At 38.7% G+C, this 22,476-nt stretch overlaps 1 protein-coding gene across 4 annotated transcripts in view; it reads right to left on the reverse strand.

The window, feature by feature from the left end:
- Positions 1-217: 217 nt before the first annotated feature.
- The window catches only part of Hmgcll1 (3-hydroxy-3-methylglutaryl-CoA lyase like 1), a 114,666-nt gene continuing 92,407 nt past the window's right edge, over positions 218-22,476 (reverse strand). For 3 of the 4 annotated variants that reach the window (XM_075965221.1, XM_075965224.1, XM_075965222.1), the window contains 2 exons: positions 5,439-5,564; positions 218-2,219 (listed from right to left, as the gene is read on the reverse strand). In XM_075965221.1, the coding sequence (XP_075821336.1) occupies positions 2,109-2,219; positions 5,439-5,564 (237 nt within the window). In that variant the 3' untranslated portion in view covers positions 218-2,108. Of the gene's footprint in view, positions 2,220-5,438; positions 5,565-10,208; positions 10,293-22,476 lie in introns of those variants that run through there. The other variant, XM_075965223.1, reaches the window with a different exon arrangement.

Below are 22,476 nucleotides of genomic sequence, written 5' to 3' on the forward strand. Positions count from 1 at the left end.
GTTCAGAGCTTCATTTAAAAAAAAAAAAAAACACTAGCCACTACTTTTACAAGTAGTTTGCATAAGTAGATGCTTCCCCAAATATCTCAAAACTGAGCACTCCATGACTATGAGAGAGAAAAAAATCAACTTCCCAAGAAAATGAAGGGATCAGCACATTTGATGCAGCCGTCTTAGGGTTTCGATTGCTGTGAAGAGACACCATGACCACGGCAACTCTTATGAAAGGAAACATTTAATGAAGTGGCTTACAGTTTCAGACATTTAATCCATCATGGTGAGACATGGTGGTGTGCAGGCAGACATGGTGCTGGAGAAGGAGCTGAGTCCTACATATTGACCCACAAGAAACAGGAAGTGCTCGGAAACACTGGGCATGGCTTAAGCATATATAAGACCTCAAAGCCTGCTTCCAGCATGACACTTTTCCTCCAGTAAGTCCATACCGACTCCAACAAAGCCATGTCTCCTAAGAGTACCACCCCCAGTACGCTCATGGGAGCAATTACAAATCTAACTACACCACCCTGTGTGCAAGAGAGGCCTGCAGGAAGATGGTGCTGAAGCATATTCATAACTGGCTGCATCTTTGCTGCCTCTGCTTCATCCATATTCCAACCTGGACCCCCAAGCACAGAACTGCTTTCAGTACTCTGGAAGAAAAGCACGCTGTCACAGAGCCTACTGAAGAACCATGTTACAAGCTGACAAGCTGGAGCCGTCCATGGAAATTTATGTTTCTTTGTCAACCCATATGTTTCTACTCTAAAGGTACTATGTACCTTTAATGGTATTTTGATTCTAATCAATATCTTTCTTATTTTCTGGAATATTTTCATTTTAATACCTTTACTGCATTCTAAAATGTCTGTGGTATTTTATGTTAATGGATGTTTGACCTGCATTTATGCCACGTACAACTTGCCTGACTAGTACATGCAGAAGCCAGAAGAAGCCATCAGGTATCCTGAACTGGAGTTATAAATGGTATTTAATCACCATGTGGGTGCTAGGAATTGAATCCAGGTCCTCTGGAAGGACAGTCAGTGCTTTTAACCACTGGGCCATCTCCGGTCCTTGATCTTTGATGTATTAATTTTGTTATTCCCTGGCAATGTTTATTTTGGCACAATAGATAGCATTTCTACCACTTCAACTTTAAAAGAAGCATCCTAAAGTCAAACCAAAATAAGTAGATCTAGGGTACAGAAAGTCAATGGAAACAGAATTTTTATCAGTTAAAAATCATATTAACATTCTTTAAATCACAACAGAATTTCCTTTGCAATTCAGAAGTCAACTAGATATTATGGAAATAGACTGGCGTCTGTATCAGCCTCCTGACATCGCCGTCCCTTAGACACCAGGACAAAAACTAGACCTTAGAGTTCCTCTATGTTTAAATAAAACTGAATGTTTTCTACAATTGATATAATTGTAAAACACAGCAAACTGGATGCGTGGAGCAAACATGGGAGGTATGATGTATTTTCAGGATATGGCATCTTGCCATTGACCACAGCATCTTGGAGCACAGTAAAGTCATTGAAATAGTTAACAGATGTTAGCCATACTTGAAGTATAAAAGTTCTATTGCTAAAAATTATGTAGGGTCAGATGAAAATTTGGCTCTCGGTCCATAACTTAACAAACTTGGCAAATGGAAAGTCGGGATCCATAGGCAGAAAACACAGCATCAGGGCCACACACTCTGTGTTGTGTCGACGCTCGTAAACTACTAACAACATGTACCCTGTGGTAAGCTGGCTTGGTGAAGGATTAACACAGTACTGGATACTTCGAAAAATCTGAAGTCAGTTTTCACATCGACTAAGGTAAAAATTAAATGAATTCTGTAAACGCAAATGAGCAGGCTTTGTCCACATCCAGAAGGCTGCCCACCAGTGTTAAGTCTCAGCTTGCAATTCAAACGACGGCTGGTACTGCCTTCCATCTACGTCGTGGTCTAGCCAGCGATAATCTTTTCATAGCATCGCTTCTTTCCCAGCTCTTTTTTTTAAATTAACCTCCATTCAAAATGGGTTAGCATTAATGATTCTGTGATGAATTGGGACTGTAATGAATCTTTTAACTCTCAAATCCTAGATTCATTCAAGTCGGGCTTTGAAGGTAGCTTGTGCGACTTTGGAGTTTGTGGTTTTATTCACTGCCTTGCAGATAAAGTCGCCAGCTTCCATCACCTTGTAGAGATTCACACCCTGGCAAAAAAAAAAAAAAAGAGAGAGAAGACACTGAATGGGATGGGGAATAAGAGTGAAAGAGAAAAGAGATGAAGCAAATCCTTTTCCTCACTAGTAGTTGCTTAACTGATTAAAATTATGAAACATTGGTTTGCTCATTATAGATTCAGGGTCAGCATTTATTTCCAAAAACTATGTAGGAAGTGCTTTATTTCTCTACTTTACTAAGACATAATATGGAGGAGACTCCTCTGAATAACAGTCTAATTCACAAACACCTCTGATATTTAAGAAGGATAACTTGTAGAATTTGAAAACAGGCCATGAAGTATTAGAAAAGAGAAGCTAAAATAATAATGGATTGGAGAAGTTTATAGTGAGAAACTGAATTGGGAAAAATAATGTTTTTATTATATATAAAGAAACAAACTGGATGCATTTTTATGTATTACAGGAAAGATGAATGCTTTCTTCCCCCTTTTCTTTTTCTTTCTTTTTTATTTACCATATACAGAATCAGAATTGTGACATGGTATGAAATGGAGAACTGTAAGTCAGAGAAAATATGCAGTGTTTAGAATACAATTTTATATATAATGGCACCTTCTGTGCCTAACATTTTGTCTGTGTTAAGGATAAATAAAAGTAACTGAGGCTTAGGAGAATCTATGAATGATAGATTGGAGTCGGTGTGAAGGCCAACGTGAGGGCACAGTCCCCATCTGTGGGCCTTGGAGTAATGACAGTGTTCTGCCCAGTACTTTGTTGTGCCTGGGGGACACATACATGGGCGTGTCCAACATATGTTTGCCTTCATGCAGCATCTCACATGCCGTTACATCCTTCTTCAACTAGAGACAGTCAGACAACAATGAAAATTAATCTTTGCTAGAAAACTGCTAGTAGTTATTTTTAATATGTATGGAAACTGAGTTTCTCCTAAAATTGACAAGAATAAAAATTCACAATGTTTCATAACATGTTTATTTTACTTTTTCTTTCTTGAGATGTTTCGGAACACTCTTTTTATTACTCTTTTAAATAATGGCTAAGAAAATGTTTTGTAAAATGATTCTTTAAAAATGGCTTTTATCTTCTTTTACATTATGAATGTGTTTTCAGGGTAGCAACATTCTTTTTGATTCGAGAAATTTGTTTTTGTCATGGAGCATCTGAGTCTACTTTTTAATTCAAATTCCTAATCCAATGATAGCTAAATAGTTTCATATGTCTTACATTTCTGAATTAGATCCAGCAAGGGTTTGATGGAATATTTCAGTCATTAATGTTACTCTAAACTTTGTAAGAATTCCATTTCTAACAATTATGCATAGAATATGCTAATATTATCTCAAGAAAAATTTTCCTTTGGTATTTCTCTATAATTTCATTTAATTAACTGATGTGATTATAAAAATACTGTATTTAATCTTGTCATTTATCAGATGTCTAGAAAGTAATACGATATGTCGTGTGATTTCACAGATTATACCTTATTTTGTATTCATGAAGCTTATGTGTACACAGGCAATTGCACACTCATAATTATAATTACTATACTTATATGGAGGATAAAGAGAGCCATGGTGCATATGGGTAGCAATGGGCAAACCTGCCACAGATGTTGTTTGTAATGGAGAGGGTACCAACAGGCCAGAGTGTGTTATGCAGCAAATCTTCTTTTGGAGGAAATACAAGCTCACTGGTAGTTGCTTAAGCAGAATCATACTATGTGCATCCTTGCAGTGCAGATAAAGTCTTAAGGTAGTGATGAACTCAAATGCAAGTCTGGAACCACAATTAGTGCAGGAGATGAACACTTGGCAAAGAGCTAAGAGTCTATAATTACTTGCTCTTATAAGCAACTGGGACTGTGGTTCATAGTGACTGTAGTGTTCCTTAGTATTTAAATCCTCCTTCACTCAACCAGGGTGACATTTGGTTTTCTGGAATTTGGCACTGAAACCTAAACTTATAGAAAATGTTTAATGCTGTTGTTAATTAGATTCAGTTCATTTCATTTAAGTTCTAAGAAAGGAACATTTCTCTTCATTTTCAGTCCCTGCCTTCTAAAACAATGATTAGGCCACTGTGTAAATAAGCCAATATTTTCTACAGAGAAGATGAGCAATAGATTTTGTTGTTTATAGACAACAGCTGTTAGTGTTTGTTAGTGTCAATGAATACTTATTGAGCATCTGTATGTTAGACACTGAGTGAGAATAAGCTATAATGACTGCATTTTGACTGTCCAGAAAACTAGAAGAATAAACATTATCATGATACAACTCTAGGGGCCATGAAGAAATAAAAATACAGAATGCCAAGGATGTACCAAGACCCTTACATCTTTACCTATGATAGTCGGAGTGACGCTAGGAATGGACCAGTTGGTGGTACCTCACTTTCTAGATAAAGTAAGGCATGATGTAAACAACCAGTCAGAACCACATGGAAGCATAAATGAGAGACGCAGTGAGGAGCAGAATGTAATGGCAGGTGAGTTGGAAGCTGTGGGATATTTGGAGTAATTACAGTGAGACTGGAGAGAAAGGAGGAGAGGGGGGAATTTATGTTGTAGCTAACTGATGTTTTTATTGTTTGGATGTACAGTAATCTCAGAATAGTTTTCTTACATTTCCCAAAACGTAGAACTTCTCCTATGCTGATAGATTTTGTTACTAAGCATAAAGAAATCTCAGTGTTGGTTTCAGCCGGTGTTAGCATATAAGACCTACCATTGCGCGTACTTAGAAAGAGGCTGTTCTTGCCACCTAGTATCTTACATCTCAAGCTTAATTAAACTTTGCTTTTCCACTGACCATTTGAAAAATGTCAGAAGTCTGAGACCAACATAATAATCACAGCCTGCCTGAGAATCTCATATTCTATGAGGATCCATACAAAAAAACCAAAACTACAAAGCATTGTAATCACAAGGACACAAGCTCTCACACAGGAAGTATGCAAAGTCAAAGCAGATAATATTTGGAAAATTATTTCGAAGTTCATAAAACTTTATATCATGGAATGAGAACGTGATTAGGGACTGAACTATAGGAACAAGCACTAACTAAGTCCCTGAAATGCTTTCATTGTATTTTCCTTCTGTGCCTTACAGCAAATAGCAAATGTGTAGGAAAACTTTGACCTCTGCTGCTTTAAGTTTGAGAAAGTATGCCTAGCTGAACCTGAAAAGAAAGCACGAATATTTAAAAATATGTTAAAAGAACTTACTGTATTAAGTCCTATGCCATTAAGCATATATATCACGTCCTCAGTGGCTACATTCCCAGAAGCACCTTCTGCATAAGGACAGCCACCTAGCCCAGATACAGCAGAGTCCACCACATTAACTCCCATCTGAAAAACAAACCACAACACCTAAGGGCGTGCACGTGTGAACTATGAATCACTCATTTCTATTCAAACCTGTCATGAAGAAATAGCAAGCAAATTTTAAACCTTCTATCTTAACATAGTCACTATTCACTTGATGCTAGAATAGTCCCTGGGCAGCCAGTCCCTTTTCTAAGTTTGTTTGACCAACAAACACTCTGCTAAAGATCTTTGCTTCTGTGCCAGTCTTGTACCAAGACCTAAAAGGTAGGGGTTTGACTCTGTGTTCTCTATAACAGCACAGCGGGTGGGGATATAGCTTGAAGTAAGGTTAATTCATTTATGGTTTTGCATATTCTCTGATTTCTCTGAAGCCCTGCATGAATAACTCAAAATATTTCCAACACTACAGCTCGAAATCAAAGTCTCAGAAGACGAACTTGTGTGCGGTAGTTAGGGCTGAGGCTAATATCTGCAATAGGCTTGGTGGGCCCGATTTACCGATCCAATTTACCAATGTTATTTTGCCCACAAAACTCTGTTACTCTGGAAGTAAGAGGTGTTTAAGAGGCAAGATGTTGTTCATCTCCAACTACAGCAGTTCACACTCTCATTGCCATCTATCAGTTTTAAGGCTTTAGGTGCATAACTCACAAGTCTCACCAAACCCACCCAAAGATTCTCTCATAGCGTCCCCACATCACAGGGAGGAACCGCAGGGAGAGCGGGTTCAGGGAATCTGTGCAAGTTCATGGTCTGGTGCAGAATTCTCTGTTCCCAGAGGACCACTCTGCCTCTATCCACAGCTTCTGGAAGCCGCACATTTGTGAGGACTAAGTGTTTGGACTTGGGCATACAGACGACAAAGAGCTTGTTTGCTGAGACTATGGAAGATATGCAGTGATGTCAAGCGAAGACCTGGGTATCGGCTGGAATATAAAATAGGAGCTAGATGGATGTGCCATCCTCTGGGAAAGCTGACAACTTGATAATGGGAGCACGGGCTGGAGAAATACTCAATCAGTTCTTCACTAGTCAGCTAATCTATTTAGCGGAATTTAATCCAGCATCCAAAGGGACAGAAGTTTCAATGGTACCCACTAGAATTATCTATGATCCCTTAAAAGTGCTAGTGGCAAGTCCTTCCCCGCAAATTAGTTAAACCAGTTCTCTAATATGAATGGGTTCTTCTGTGCCTTTGAGCTGCTCCTGGTGACTTTCTGAAGCCAGGGTCCTTATTCACCTACTCCTTTCAATCTTGGGCATGCGCCTGTTTTAATCGTAGGAATGTTCTGCATTCTGCAATACCAAGATGCTAACCATGTGGGGATGACCAAATGCTGATCCAGGAAAGGCAGAGGATCGTGGGAGGATTTGAGGTTGAAGAGACTCAAGGTTGTGAGGAGTCAAGGGCAGATAAGAAGCTATTTACCAGCACAGACTGTTAGGCAGGCAGCAGCCTGTATGTACCTAGGCTCATGCCGGCACCTACCGACCGCATAGGGGCAGACACAGGAACACACAAAGACCAATGCACTGGCTTCTTGGAGTAGGCACATAGGCCTACAGACAAGACTCACATCAGCAAGCTCTCTGAAAGTAGAAGTGGAGGTCTCTGACACCAAGGTCTTATTGGTACAAAACATACACAACATACACTGAAACCTAAACTTATAGAAAATGTTTAATGCTGTTGTTAATTAGATTCAGTTTAAGTAAGCAGTTAAACAGACTTCATTCTTTATATTACCGTTTAAGAGAAATCATCAATATTAAATCCCATACTGGGCATAGTGGCACACACCTTTAATCCTAACCATCTGAATGCAGGTGGAACTCTGAGTTTTAGACCAACTTGGTCTACATAGCAAGTTTCAGGGTAGCAGAGCTACATAAAGAGACTCTGTCTCAAAAATCAAGTCAAAACAGAACAACCTTCCCCCCACCCCCCGTCAAATTTTTGAAACCACTGAGATGGCTTGTCTGGAAAAGGCACTGGCCATCAATCTGATTTTGAACCCTGGTAGCCACATAGTGGATGGATAAAAACAAATCCCAAATTTGTTCTCTGTGTGCCACAATGTGTGCACCACTCCCCATAAATAAATGTAATTTGAGGCTGGAGAGATGGCTCAGTGGCTAAAAGCACTTCTTGTTTTTCTCAAAGACCCATGTTGTGTGCCAGAAACCCACACTGAGCAGCTCAGAACTGCCTGTAACCCCAGCTCCAGGGGAGCTGAAGCCTGCTTCTGGCTTCTGCAGACACCTGCATCTCCATAGCATACAGACACACTTGCATGCACACAAATAAAAATAAAAAAATTAAGAATCGGAGAGCTGGAGAGATGGCTCAGTGATTAAGAGTGCTTATTGCTCTTTCAGATTAACTAGACTTTGTTACTAACATCCAAACTGTGTGGTTTACAGATTGTAATGCCAAGCTGCCCTCTGTGAGCACCTGAGCAGACTTGGTACACACAAAATATCTCTCTGTCTCTCTCTGTCTCTCTCTCTCTCTCTCTCTCTCTCTCTCTCTCTCACACACACACACACACACACACACACACACGATGTGTGAGTGTCATATCAATCTGTTGATTTCATTGGTTAAGCAATAAAGAAACTGCTTGGCCCTCATAGGTTAAAATATAGGTGGGTGGAGTAAACAGAACAGAATGCTGGGAGAAAGAAGCTGAGTCAGTGAGTTGCCATGGTTCTCCCACTCCAGACAGATGCAGGTTAAGATCATTCCTGGTAAGCCAGCTCATGGGCTATACAGATTATAAGAAATGGGCTAGTCCAGGTGCAAGAGCTAGCCTAGAAGAGGCTAGATAGAAATGGGCCAAGCAGTGTTTAAAAGAATACAGTTTCCGTGTAATTATTTTGGGGTATAAGCTAGAGCTAGCCATGTGGGCGGCCGGGTACCGGGGACACAGCCCAGCTGCTCCTAACAGAACACACACACACACACACACACACACACACACACGTAAATCTGTAATAAACTTAAGTCCCTTTAGAAAATATTTTTAAGAAGCGTAACATGACATTGAAAACTATTTCATGCTATTTAGTAGTTCCTAAATTCCCTCTCAATTATATGTAGTCTTCTAAATAAAAGGCTTTCCAGTGGGAAGTTGTGATGATTAATCTCCATTGCCCACTTGATGGGACATGCTTGGGAAAGATTATAAGTTTACTGAAGTGAGAAAACCCACTGCTGGCAGCAACACTCCTTAGGCTGGGGTCCTGAACTGAAGAAGGAGGAAGAAGTGAGTCAAGCTTACATCCCTTTCCTGCCTGACTTTGAACACAACGTGATCAGCTATCTTGGCTTCCTGTGGCCTTGACTTTCTTGCCACAATGTGTGCAAAGATAAACTTTTTTTTTCAGTTTCTTTTGTCAGGCACTTTTGATACAGCAACAAGACAACTGATACAGTAATGTCATCCAGATACTAAATTACACTCAATTACAGCAATTTAAAAATGTAGTACATATGCATAATGGAATACACCCCCAAAAGAATGACATTGTATCATTTGCAACAATACAAATGGAATTGCAGCTCTTTTCAAGAAATGAAGCAAACCATGGGAGACAAATACCGCAAGATCCCCTTATGCATGTGCAGGTAACACAAAAAAGAATTTCCTAGAACAGGATAGTAGAATGGGGAAGGTAGGGATGAACAGGGCTTTGATCAATGGCACCAGACTTCAATTAAATGAGAGTAAGAAATATTGCACAGGATGTTATTACAGATAATGATCTAAGTGATAGATGTTAAAAAGACAGGAGAATAAATTTTAATATTTTAAGCCATGAATGATGAATGTTGAAGAGATAGATATATTTCATGTGATTTAAACATTGCACAATGTTAGGCCATGTGTGGAGGCACCTGTCTCTAAGTTCAGCACTCAGGATGCACCTGGTGAATTATGAAGCTGAGGGCTCTCTAACCGGCATAGACAGAATGACTTGTGTCAAATGTAAAAGGAAACAAACAGAACCATAATTTGAATACACATTAAAACATTACATGGTACTGCATAATTACCAATTTTATACACCTGTTAAAATAAAAACAATAAATAAATAATATGCTTTTACTTCTAAAAAAAAGCTATTGAAGAAATTTCTAGTCAAATTTTGGAAATGGTGATACCAAACATGTAGACAAACAGAACAGACAAAAAATATTTTTTTATTCAGTTGTTTTTAATAGAGGACTATGTTTAGAGTTCGTAACTAAAATCTTACCATCATGCATATTTGAAAATAATGCACAGTCCTCTTATCTTTATTTCAGAGAGATTATCAGCTTTAGAGGATGTCCTGTATCTCCTTAAACACAAAGCTTGACTTAGGAGAGGATCTTGATGGGTGTGTACAAGGTTGTGTGAGTGTGTGTGTGTGTGTGTGTGCGGATTGTGTTTGTGATGTGCACACCACAAGCTTTCATTACACTACAAGAGAAACAGAAGGAACATTGCCAAACTCTTTTTTATGATGCTACAATTACGCTGATAACCAAACCACAGAAAGACATTACTAAGAAAGAGAATTACAAACCAATCTCACTCATGAACATACATTGATGCAAAAATACTAAATAAAATACTGGTAAATCAAATCCAAGAACACACCAGAACCATCATTCCCCATGATCAAGTCGTCTCCATCTCAGAGATGCTGGGATGGTTCCACATACGAAAATCTGTCAATGTACTCCACCATATAAACAAACTGAAGAATAAAAACCACATGAACATCTCATTAGATGCCGAAAAAGCTTTCAACGAAATACAACATCCCTTCATGATAACGGTTTTGGAGAGAGCAGGGAAACAAGGAACATACACTGCACTAAAAGCAAAGTATCTGACTTTTTATTTCTTTATCTCAGAAGCATGTCCATCTTGAGATGAGCAGCCACGTGGGGGCAGTGTAACATCAGAATCCCCACGTTCACATCTAGTGCTCACAACCCACTGGGTTCCAGTCAGAGAGGATAGCTAGTATGGAAAACAACCCATCAAGTAAACAACTGTTTTACATTTAAAATAAATATAAGAGCAATAAGGCTGCAGAATGCATAAGGACACAGTTAAAATATTCTTTCTGTGTTTGTTCACTTCCTCCCCTGACTTGAAATATTTATTAACTGAAACCAGGATTCCAGTAACTAAACATAAACTCCCGGCAGTCGTGGTGGAACTTAGCATTAGAAACAAAAATGATGAAATCCTGTGTCCTGTATGCCAAGAGGTAACTTATGAGAATCAAAGGAGACCCCAGGCCTCAAACAGAAAATAAAGCAAAGCAAACAATAACAAAAACACTTAACTGAATGTCCTTACTGCCCCCATTTACTCCTCCTCTAACCAATCAGTAAACCAACCCTATGACTTCAGCTTAGTTTCCCACCTGCTTGAGCTCTGCAGACCGGTGTGAAATTGATATTAACTGCCATCTCTGGGAAGCAATAAATTGGGCATGGATATATGGTAAGCACATTGTTCTACAACAGTGGTTGAGTTCTGAGGCATGTGGAGTTTACACAACACTCAAGACACTTCTTCAGACATGCTAATTAGAGATTTATTCTCATGTGGTGCTTATAAGTTATCCTCAATCAATACATATGTGTGTGTCTGCATAATGAAAATAAAACAAACCATTTTGAGAAACTGAAAAAAGCATCCTATTCTGTTTTCAATATATCCCATGTGCTCTAAGCTTAGGTATTAAAGTGACCAAAGTCTCAAGGAACACTTAACATTTTGGCAATGTCTACTCTCTGAAAAACCATCTACTATTTTGCTCTCTAAAAACTAACTTTCTTTGAAAATTAGCAAAGATATTGGATTTAAAATAGTATTTCTAATATTGAAAATTATTCATGTTTTTGGTAAAATGCCCATACAGGATAAAATAGCAAAACTGTACTCATTGGGCCAGGAGAGGCAGCTCGGTGGTGAAGTTCCTATTCCCGAGTACACGACTTTGGATCCAGCACCCATACTGGTTGGCTAACAACCACCTGTAACTCCAGCCCTAGGGAATCTGACACTCTTTTCTGGCCTCCGGGGCCACAGATGTAACACTAACACACACACAGAGTCTAAAATCTTTATAAAAAATAAAAAGCTACTATCATTTTCTGGTAATTTGACTCATTACCAGTGCTCTCTCTAGTGAAGGACTGCAGTCACCAGTATTATTATTATTTCTTTTCACTAAGCCAGACATCACTAATGGATCACAACATCCTTTTCAGAAAGCCCAGATCTTGTCAAGAAATACTTCTCAGGGCTGGAAAGATGGCTCAGTGGGTAAGATCACCGACTGCTCACCAGAGGACCTTGGTTTAGTTCCTAGCACCCACATGCCTGCTCACAACTGTCTGTAACTCTAGTCCCTCCGGATCTGAAATCCTTTAAAAGGAAAAAAAAAAAGCTTCTCAACCGAAAGCTTAAATTGCTACTCCATGTTGAACTATGGTACCCCAGGTGACCCCCACTTGTTATGTGACTAATTTGTGAAGATGATATAATGCTATGAGAATCATAGGTGAAAAACAGTTGATACCATGAATCGTGCTCAATGTCTGGGACAACTGGTGCTTGTGTCAAAACTAGTGTATCAGCCATTCTATGTGTATGCATGCAAGCATGCATTTACATTGAAGAATGGATATGGTCATTATTAAGCTTTCATATAACAGACCTTATCTATAGGATTTCTTAAACACCTTCCTCTTTTGTTTTAGAAACGAGTCAACTTATATCATGCCTTCACTTGGTATAGTCATATTGAAATAGAAATTAATAAATAATAATAAAAAAGAGAAGTCCCATGAAGCTTTGTTAATAGAAGATGGGTCCAGGAGTGGGAAAGGGGCCTTCAACATGCCCCTTGCATTTATTTTGGGTGATGATGTTGTTTGGCTAATTCCAGTCCGAATTCGCTTGTCACCATATATAGGGTCCCTCTGCTGTGGAAACCTGTGTTGACACTTCTCTTCTTAAATGAATGGTCTTTTCTTTAACTGGTGGCTGCTGACTTTGTGGGAGCTGCCAGGCCATTAAAATGTTTATTTGAAAAAAAAAGAAATAGAGATTAAAGAGTTGTGATTCGGTGGAAAAATGTGTAACAAGGAAATTCTCATTTTGATAAGACTGAGAAAATAGCAAAGGTATTAACAAATATAGGCGTATTTTTCAAAGGGATTGTCAACTTCACAATAGCAAAATGTCCACAACCCTAATGTGAAGCGACTAATAATACATGCCCACTGGAGGATGGAGAGATTTGAGGCTCACAGAAGGCAGGTGATACCTACCACTTTACATGTTTAGTAGGAGATAGCCTAAGGAAGGGCCAGTGTTCGCTGGAGCTGATAGTGTTAGTTCATACCAGATCCTCACAGACACTTTACACCCATCCTTCTAGAGCGGAAGCATAGGTCTGGGCCGTGGTGTGGGCTGAGAGGTCAGAAAGCCTCCTCTTTCTTTTGAGACTTCCTTCTTAGCGATGTCATCAAGACATTCCAGGGAAAATATGCTTGCCCTACTGCTTGCATTTCTAGGAGTACAGCCCAAGAAAATCTCAGAGAAGGTTTACATAGAGTTATGCTCAAGGTTGAACATTCTTTGTACTATTTCTCTTAAGAGCAGAAATCAGTTCTTGTGTTAAATGTACAACAAGGAGAAATAGTTAATAATTCATGGCATGGTTAATACTTCAAAGAATACTTAAAGTTTGAATTAATTTTTGAGGAGATAAAAGATAAAATAATAAGATACTCTGGTATAAATTTGCATTTCCAGACTGTATCCAGTCCTCTATAATAATCACATATCCCAGGTACTCAAGGCAAATGGACTTTACTAGTGAATGGTTACTCTAGTCACAATTCTCTTCTTCTGGCAGTATAATACTCACAGGACTATTCCAGTCTATCTCATCCACTCACTGCATTCAGTCCTGTATCTGATTGTTTTCAATGTCACCCATTTTCCCCTCTTAAGTTTGTGTTCTGTCGATTGTACACTTCTCAGCTGTGTACATGTAAGATTCATGTGCATAGTGAATTTTAGTCATACTAAACCCTCTTGTATACTTGCAGGAATACACTTACCGCACAGTTATCTACTTTGTTTCTTCTCGAGAAAATATTAGTTCTATCTCTTTGTTTCGTTATCAGTCACCCAAGGTTTCTAGCTAACAAAGTTAATATAAAATATCCAAACCAATGTCCCTTCAACACGAAGGAATTTAATGAGTGTCTGGTTTCTGTCAATAGATAAATATAAGGCAGGACCTAAACTTCCACACCTTTAACTATTAAATGACGACTAAGGTTTAGGTTACTTCTTCAGTAGCAAGAGACAGAACTGACATAAAAACATTATACATGTAAACACTGAGATACTAATAAATGCTGCTTCCTGACTTGTACATTATTTCTTGAAATAAGAACATTTAAGTGTCAAAAATAGTCTGAAATTCTAGTTTAATTGAGGATTTCTGTCTTCTATGCCAAAAAATTCAGCATTTGCTCTTATGAACACTAAAAATATGCATTATTTCAAAACCCAAAATGAAAGTTAATGCATAAACAAGATTGGATACTATAATCTTTTGATCTCACTGTGTAAGAATTACAGATCATTGTTGTTCTTCACTGAAGCTCTGTTTCATCTTCTTCCAGGATCCAGCCACACACTGGCAAACTGCTGCTGTAGCTAAACGCATGAGATTGTGCTTAAGCAATAGCATGTGAGCAACTCCATGCGTGCCCGTTCTCAAACAAGTTTTTTTTTTTCTCAGAAACTATGTGGCTTTTTCCTTTCAAACAATCAAATGCAAATGACATTGAGGCCCACAGCAATGGTGAACCATAAGCAAGAAAACACCTGGGGTCCTAGATGATCACATGAGCCCAGACCATACACAAGGAAGGAAGATTAGGTGAAGCAAACATTGAGCCGTTGTTCATTTTGACCTATAGTATGATTTAAGAATATCCAGCCAGAACACAGTTACTAAGCTCTTGGCTACCGTCTGCTGTTTGGCTCATTTCTTTTTATTTCCTACATTCTTAGTTTCCTCCTTTTGGATAACTGCTCTTTTGTTAATTGCTATTTTTATGTTTATATTTTGTCTATGATGGTAACAATATTTTTACTTCTAAGTTACTTTGTGAATGACTCTATACATGTGTGAAATTGTCAAAATTGAAAAGGCAAATAAATAAGTAATAAAAATAATAATACCCTATAACACCTGTAATAGCCTTTTTTAATCATAATTACCTTCTAATGGTGTAACAGTAGACGGACCTCAGAACAATTGGCCTTTAATATCTTCTTTGTACTTTCATTTATCTTCTTTTTGTTTACATTCCCCACTTTTCACTTCTGTATAGAATATCCCACAATATTTATTCTGTCTGTGTGTGTGTGTGTGTGTGTGAGAGAGAGAGAGAGAGAGAGAGAGAGAGAGAGAGAGACAGAGAGAGAGAGACAGAGACAGAGAGACAGAGACAGAGACAAAGAGAGAGACAGAGAGAGACAGAGAGAGAGAGACAGAGAGAGAGACAGAGAGAGAGAGACAGAGAGAGAGAGAGAGAGAGAGAGAGAGAGAGAGAGAGAGAGAGAGAGAGAGAGAGAGAGAGAGCTGTTGCTTACAGCTATTAGAAGAGAGCATCGGGTCCCCTGGAGCTGGAGTTACAAGTGATTGTGAGGTGCTGTGTGGGTGTTGGGAAACAAATTCTGAGTTAATGCTCTTAACTACTGATTTATCTCTTAAGCCACTGTTAGATCAATTAAAGCTCTAAATTTATTTACTATTCCATTTCTGAGCTCTCTAAAAAACTTGTATAGAATAAGAAAGGCAGAAACAAGGCTTTGTCTTGATGAAAACTCATTTGTATGTGGGCGGGGGGGGGAAGACCAAAAAGAAAGGTGAGTTAGGGAAAGAGAACATTAGAACCCAGGAAATAGAAAATATTCCTTAATCATTTACAGTTCAATAACTAACACTACAGAAAACTAAGAAAGTGGCATTAAGTGGTGGTATCCACTGGTTTTCCATCAGTGACAAGCTCTGAAACAAATAACGTCATCATGATGACAGAAGACAGCAGAGCTATCAGTCGATTTAAAGGCAGATGAAAAACACACAGCCTAGTGTTTTATCAGTTAGTTAATGAAGACCAAACTTTGCAGTGGGTAACAGTTAATGCAGAGACTCATAACGAGTCAAGGTGCTAAAAAAACACAACTATGGTGCTCAGTCCTGAAAATAATATCCATTAAAAAAATCTCCCTCTGCAAGGATCAGAGCACATCACAGAAAAGGCGGATGCACATGCAGTAAGGGGAAGTGGGGGTAGGACTCGATGTGAAGAAGGAGATCACAGGAGTGGGGGCGGGGAGAGACAGTGACGGGGAGAATATACCCATAATGCCTTTTATACGTGTGTGGAATTGTCAGAAATTAAAAGGGTAAATAAATAAGTAATAAAGTAAAAAGACTAACTTCTGTCTGGTAACCTCTGTCACTTGTTGACCATGTCATTTTATTTTGCCTCCCAGTTTCCCTACTTGTAAAATGAAGAAGACTGCAGTGCTTTACAGAGCTGAGGAATGTGCGGATTACACAGCCCAGCATCTAGCACTCAGCTATGTAGAAGAGGGGTCAGAAAGATCCTAATGGTCAGAATGGTGGAGGACTTTAAAAAAAAAACAGACACAACAGGAAAGACACACATAGGAACTCAAAGAGACTGTGGCTGAAGGCACAAGACCTGCACAAGCTCAAGACAGGCAGGGTTTCAACAAGGAGGAGAAGGTGAGGGTGTCAGAAAGTCCCACCTCTAGCCTAGAGACTATTTGCAATTGATAGCTGCTGAGAGAGAAAACGTCGATTCTCTTCAATAGAGTGATACTGGGTTTATCAAAAGCAGGCTCTAAGTCTAGGTGAACCTGTAGTTGGTTTGCTAGGGACTAGGAACAGGGGATGGTTTGGACAATGGGAAAGAATATGATTAAAAAATATATTGTTTGAAATTCTCACTGAATAAATAAAAACGTTTGAAAATTAAATAAAAATCCGTGTGACATGCCTACTGGGGAAGAATTATGCTATGCACAAAGACAAGAGTCGTGGATGGAGCTGGCATCTCTGAATGAGAGGAAGGAAGATTACAGACAGCATTTAAGTTAGATGCCATAGGACAGTTCAAATTCAAAGTATAGAATGGTACCTTACACAGGAAAAAATAACAGCATTCTTATGACTAGTGGCCATAGGACAAACAAGAAGATGAAGAAGTAAATTAATAGAGGAAGCTATTATTTGAGATACTGTGGGGCAGGCAGATAAAAGTTCAGAGCTATGATAAAGAAACAAGGGTGCTGGATCTTTTGAGAAAAATTTGTGACCAACCTAGTCAAAAATATAGTACTTGAGTCTATACATTCAGAGTCCAGAAAAGATTTGACCATTGCATTCTGGCTCTCTGACGCAAGCTCTCAGCCTAGCTTTCCTCTTACTATATTCTGCTGAGTTTGTACAAAGCTGGGGGAGGGGAGAGTGACTTAATGAAGTGCAAGGAAAGAGGACAGATCTGCATAGCTGTGTAAACCGCTCTCCGCCCAGTGGTGGAGACCACTGTATGCTTTTACAATAATCTAAAAAAATCACAGGGCTTTACAATCAGGTAATAGGCAAACCTCCTGTGCAACTGATCAGTTAACTAATTTTAAGTGAGTTGAGCTGCTCTAGGAAGTTACAGGGTCACAAGGATTTCAGCTACGAGCTGATTCAGAACAGGCCTTATTTCTGGACTGTTTCTGGTAAAGAGGTAAATAGCTTCCAATTTTGAAACAGATGCTGATGTGAGGCCCCTAACAGTTACAGCTGAATGCCAATAAACATAAGCAAAGAGTGGAGCAACAAAGATGGGAACTGATTAAAGGAGAAAAGAACTGGAAGTGCAGTGTTTTGGATAGAGGGTAAATAGTGCTACCCGTATTGACAAACCAGAGAGGGCTGTGAGACTATGCAGAGCAGCTGTCTGGAAGAAGTCAAAACAGCAAGGAATATATTGGCTTGAACATCACTCTTCTGATCCTGCACTATATGGCATGATACCTAGACTCAAACAAGCCATTGTGAAAAGTACTTAAAGTATAACTGGTGAAGTAATTACAGAAATACAAGATAGACAGACTCCCAAGAGCAAGCGAGTCTGTGAATGGAACAGCTGGGGTTGGTCCAACTCACGAGACAGCGTTACATATTTGAGGGTAGGGAAAAATAAACATTTATGTTATTTATTCATTACCTGTGTTTACCCCACGAACCATAGTTCCTTAAACACCCAGTGTGTGTGTGTGTGTGTGTGTGTGTGTGTGTGTGTGTGTGTGTGTGTGTGCGTTGTGTAATGTGCACTGATCTGGACAGAGAAGAAAGGCAAACAAATCATCCATTTTTGAGATCTCTCACGTAAGAACTACAGGTAAGCACTGTTTCTGTGAACACTGGCAACCCCAGACCTTCAGTTCTTAGAAAGTAAAAGTAGATATATCTACAATTAATTATACATGAAATAATAAAGTGGGTTGTGAACAAAACAGCATATTCAGAAAACATTATGTAATTAATGTATGAGATAATTGTGCATATTTTCTTAGAAAAGACAGATGTAGATAAAGAAAGACTTTTAGTCACATAATTTAAGATGTTTCTGTGGTCAATAAAAATTCTCTATAATAAGAATACAGAGGAAAATGTAGATTTTGGTTGATTTTGAAATAACTCTGGCCACCTATTTCTTCTCAAATGTTAGTATTCAAATAATTATCTCTCCATTTCTGAAATACTAAGACAATCTAAACTTTATAGAAAGAATTACTTCCATAATAAAGAGATCATCAGCTTTGAAAGCAGACTTTCTACAAATACTGACTTTAGTTTGCTCAATGTATTATTACTTCTCTATTGCATAGATAGATAGATAGATAGATAGATAGATAGATAGATAGATAGATAGATAGATATAGATAAATGCCTCAGAAGTCCCGGTCCTGTGCCTTTTACAATCTTTCCATTTGCACTGATCTTATGTTACCTGAGCCTTAGGTGCATGGGAATTGTTATAGATGTACTAATTGGAACTGGATACTTCATAGTTACTAATTCTCTGCATTTTGATTAGTTGTGAATCTATGCAGTAGCATTAGTCAGCTGCAAAATGAGGCTTCTTTGATGAAGGATGAAAAACCATATCCATGGATATAAGGATAAGTGTTGAAAATATAATCATACACACACAGATACAGTTTAGGAAGACAGTAGTAGTTGTTTTAACTCTAGGTTCTATGACATCTACAGTCATGGGTAGCTGACAAAGTTTTAGAACCAACTACGATTTCCCCCTTGTTGAGAAGGCCTTAGGCCCTATTAGACAACCGTTGGAATACTCAAGATCTAAGCACCACTATAGCATCAGTGGGAGATCTTGTCAGTGCTGGTCATTGTTGTGTTTCACAGGTTTATATCTGGGTAGGACAATGGGTTATTTTTCTCCTGGAAGCTTGCATAGTATTGGATGTGAGAGCTACTCCTCAGGAAAGAGAGCAACAGGTTGAGTCCCCAAGTACTGTGCTGCAAGTGTGTGGTGTCTTCAGTAACAGGATCTGATCTTCAAGTTCTGGTTGTTAGCCAGAGGCAATGACAACAGCCTATATTGTTTGGGGGATGACTCTTGAACCAACTTGAGCAACAGTCTGAAGGGATGTTGTCCTTGCACGGCATCGAAGTATATGGTATAAAATCTACAACACCTATGGGAAGCACTATCACTCTGTATGCTAAACCTCCACTAGAATGATAAATACACACACATAATGTGCATTTTCAAGCAAACTTATAAAATAATATTTCCTTATAGCTTTTTCTAACATTGTTACTGTTAGTTTTCTCTCCTTCCTCATTCTCCTTGGGGTTCTTTTTGTTTTGTTTGTTTGATTGTTGTTGTTTGTTTGTTTGTTTGTTTGGCTACTTGGTTTAGGTTTGGTTGTTTTTCTTTTTTTCGAGACACAGTTTCCCTGTAGCTTTGAAGCCTGTCCTGGAACTACCTCTTGTAGACCAGGCTGGCCTCAAACTCACAGAGACCTGACTGCCTCTATCTCCTAAGTGCTGGAATTAAAGGCAGGTGGCACCACCGCCCAGCCTCATTCTCCTTTTGCACTGCACCCCTTTCTCTAGTTAAGCCACCCCATTCCCCCCTTATATTACCTGTGTCCTATTGATCTCTTTTTCTGAAACACAATCTTGTCTTCCCTCATAGCCCCTTTCATTTTTTGACTCCTATGGTAACTTCAGGTTCTGTACTCAAATATAAAGATTTGGAGCTAGGATACCCAAATAGGAGAGCACACATTTATGCTTGTCCTTTTGGGTCTGAGTTATCTCAAGCAATGTACCATTTTCTAGTTCTGTCCTTTAACTGCAAATTTTATTATCTCGTACTTTTGCAACTAAATAAGATTCTAATTATATATGTAGACAAATACAGTTATATCTATCTCACATTTTCATTTTTTTGGTTTTTTATTTATTCTTTTCTCATACAACACATCCTGACTGCAGGCTCCCATCCCTTCATACTTCCCAGAACCCGCCTCTTACCTCCCATCCACCCCAGACACACAGATCCTCAGTTTCCCTTCAGAAAAGAATAAACCTCCCGGGATATCAACCAAACATTACATAATAAGATGCACCAAAACGATGCACATATCCTCATAATAAGGAAGGATAAGGCAACCTAGTAAGAGGAAAAGGGTCTCAAGAGCAAGCAAAAGAGTCAAAGATTACCCCCAATCCCACTGTTAACGATCACATATCCTCATAATAAGGAAGGATAAGGCAACCTAGTAAGAGGAAAAGGGTCTCAAGAGCAAGCAAAAGAGTCAAAGATTACCCCCAATCCCACTGTTAAGAGTCACACAAAAACCCCTAGCTAAACAGCCACAACATACATGCAGAGGACCTAGCTCAGACTTGTACAGGCTCCCTGATTGTCACTTCAGTCTCTGTGTGCCCCTATGAGCCCTTCTTAGTTGATTATGTGGGCTGTGTTCTCCCACTGTCATTGACCCCTCTGGCTCCTTTAATCCTTCCTTCCTGTCTTCTGTGGGGTTTCCTGTGTTATCCCTAATATTTGTCTGTGGGTCAATATCCATTCAGCTGAAGGGTATTTATGTTTATTTTTCCATTTTCTAAATACTGTGAATACAGTGGCAGAGAACATGCCTGAGCAAGTGTCTGTGGAGTAGAAGATTGAGTCTTCTGGGCACGTGCCAAGGAGTGGTATAGCTGGGTCATATCTACTTCTACCTCTTTGTGAATTCACACTGATTTCCAGAGTGGCTGCAAAAGTTTGCAATCCCACCAATAATGAGTGATGGTTCTTCTTTCCCCACATCATCGCCAGCATTCACTGTCAGGAGTTTCTGCGATCTCAGCCATTGTGACTGGAGTAAGATGAAATCTCAGAGCAGTGTTGTTTCACTGGTTGCTAAGGATGTAGAACCGAACACTTCTTAATATATTTCATAGTCATTTTTTTACTTTTTCTTTTGCGAACTCTCTGCTCAGATCTGGTACCCATTATGTAAAAAAAAATGTTGATAGTGTCTTATTTATTTAGTTTTACTGATTCATTTAATTTTTGGCACTTATAACTTTTAATAAAGATTGTTCTTTCCTCTTGAGGATCAATCAGTGTTTCCCATTGATATGTTTTGTTGGCTGGTCTCAAACTCAGAGACATCTGCCTGCCTCTCTATCTCCCTACTACTAGGATTCAAAGTATGTGTTATTATGCCCAGCTGATTCCCAGTTGATTTTAACTTTAGTTTTTTGTTAGAAAAATATATATATTATAAATTCCATAAGCTTAGATATTCATTATGTAGATAACAAATGATTGTCATTGCAAGTAAAAATTTTGCCAGGAACTAACATCACTGTATTGTTTTTGTTGCTATTATTGTTTGTTTTCCAGACAGTAAAAACACTGGGTGTCTGTTCCAGATTTCTCTGCACACAAATAGTTTTGCATTGCAAGTTACTGAGTTGTTAAGACCAGCTCAGGGATCAATATCACCACTTTCACTGTTGAGGACAGAGGCTTTTGAAAGTGGTCCTTATACGGTCATTAATAGTTTTCAGCGTATAAAACCAAGTGAACTTTAGTAAACACCCAACAAAAAAGCACACACATTTCCTTTGACAAGTATTTCCCATGGCCATTGTTCAAGAATTCTTTTACACAAAAGTCTTGTTTGGGTTCCGTATTTTGTTCCACTTTATAAATTTTGGCAGAAATGTTGCTGCATGGAATCACAAAAGCCCCTGGGTACCCAAACAATCCCAAGCAAAAAGAACAGTGCTGGAAAGATTACCATTCCAGATTTCAAGATCTATTACAGACTCATTTTTTAATTGGGTTGTTTATTTCCTTGATGATTTGGGATTTTTGTTTGGTTGGGACTTTTGTTGTTTTGTTTTTGTTTTCTTTTAGTTCTTTTTATATTCTCGACACTAATTCTCCATCAAATGCATGGCTGGCAAAGACCTTCTCCCACTCTGTGTGCTTCCTCTTCACTCAACTGGCTGTTTCCTTTGCTGGACTGAAACGGTTTAGTTTTATGACAATTGTAGTTTTATTTGTCAATGGTTGGCCTTAATTCCTGAGTAAATGGAGTTCTTTTCATAAAGTCCTTTTTAAACTCTATATCCTGTAGAGCACTGCTTATGTTTTCTTTCTCCAGTTTCAGAGCTTCGGGTTTCATATTGAGACCTCTGATCCACTTGGAGTTTATTTTTGGGCACAGTGATATATAGA

Source organism: Microtus pennsylvanicus, chromosome 3, assembly GCF_037038515.1.
Source record: "Microtus pennsylvanicus isolate mMicPen1 chromosome 3, mMicPen1.hap1, whole genome shotgun sequence".
Lineage (NCBI taxonomy): Eukaryota > Metazoa > Chordata > Mammalia > Rodentia > Cricetidae > Microtus > Microtus pennsylvanicus.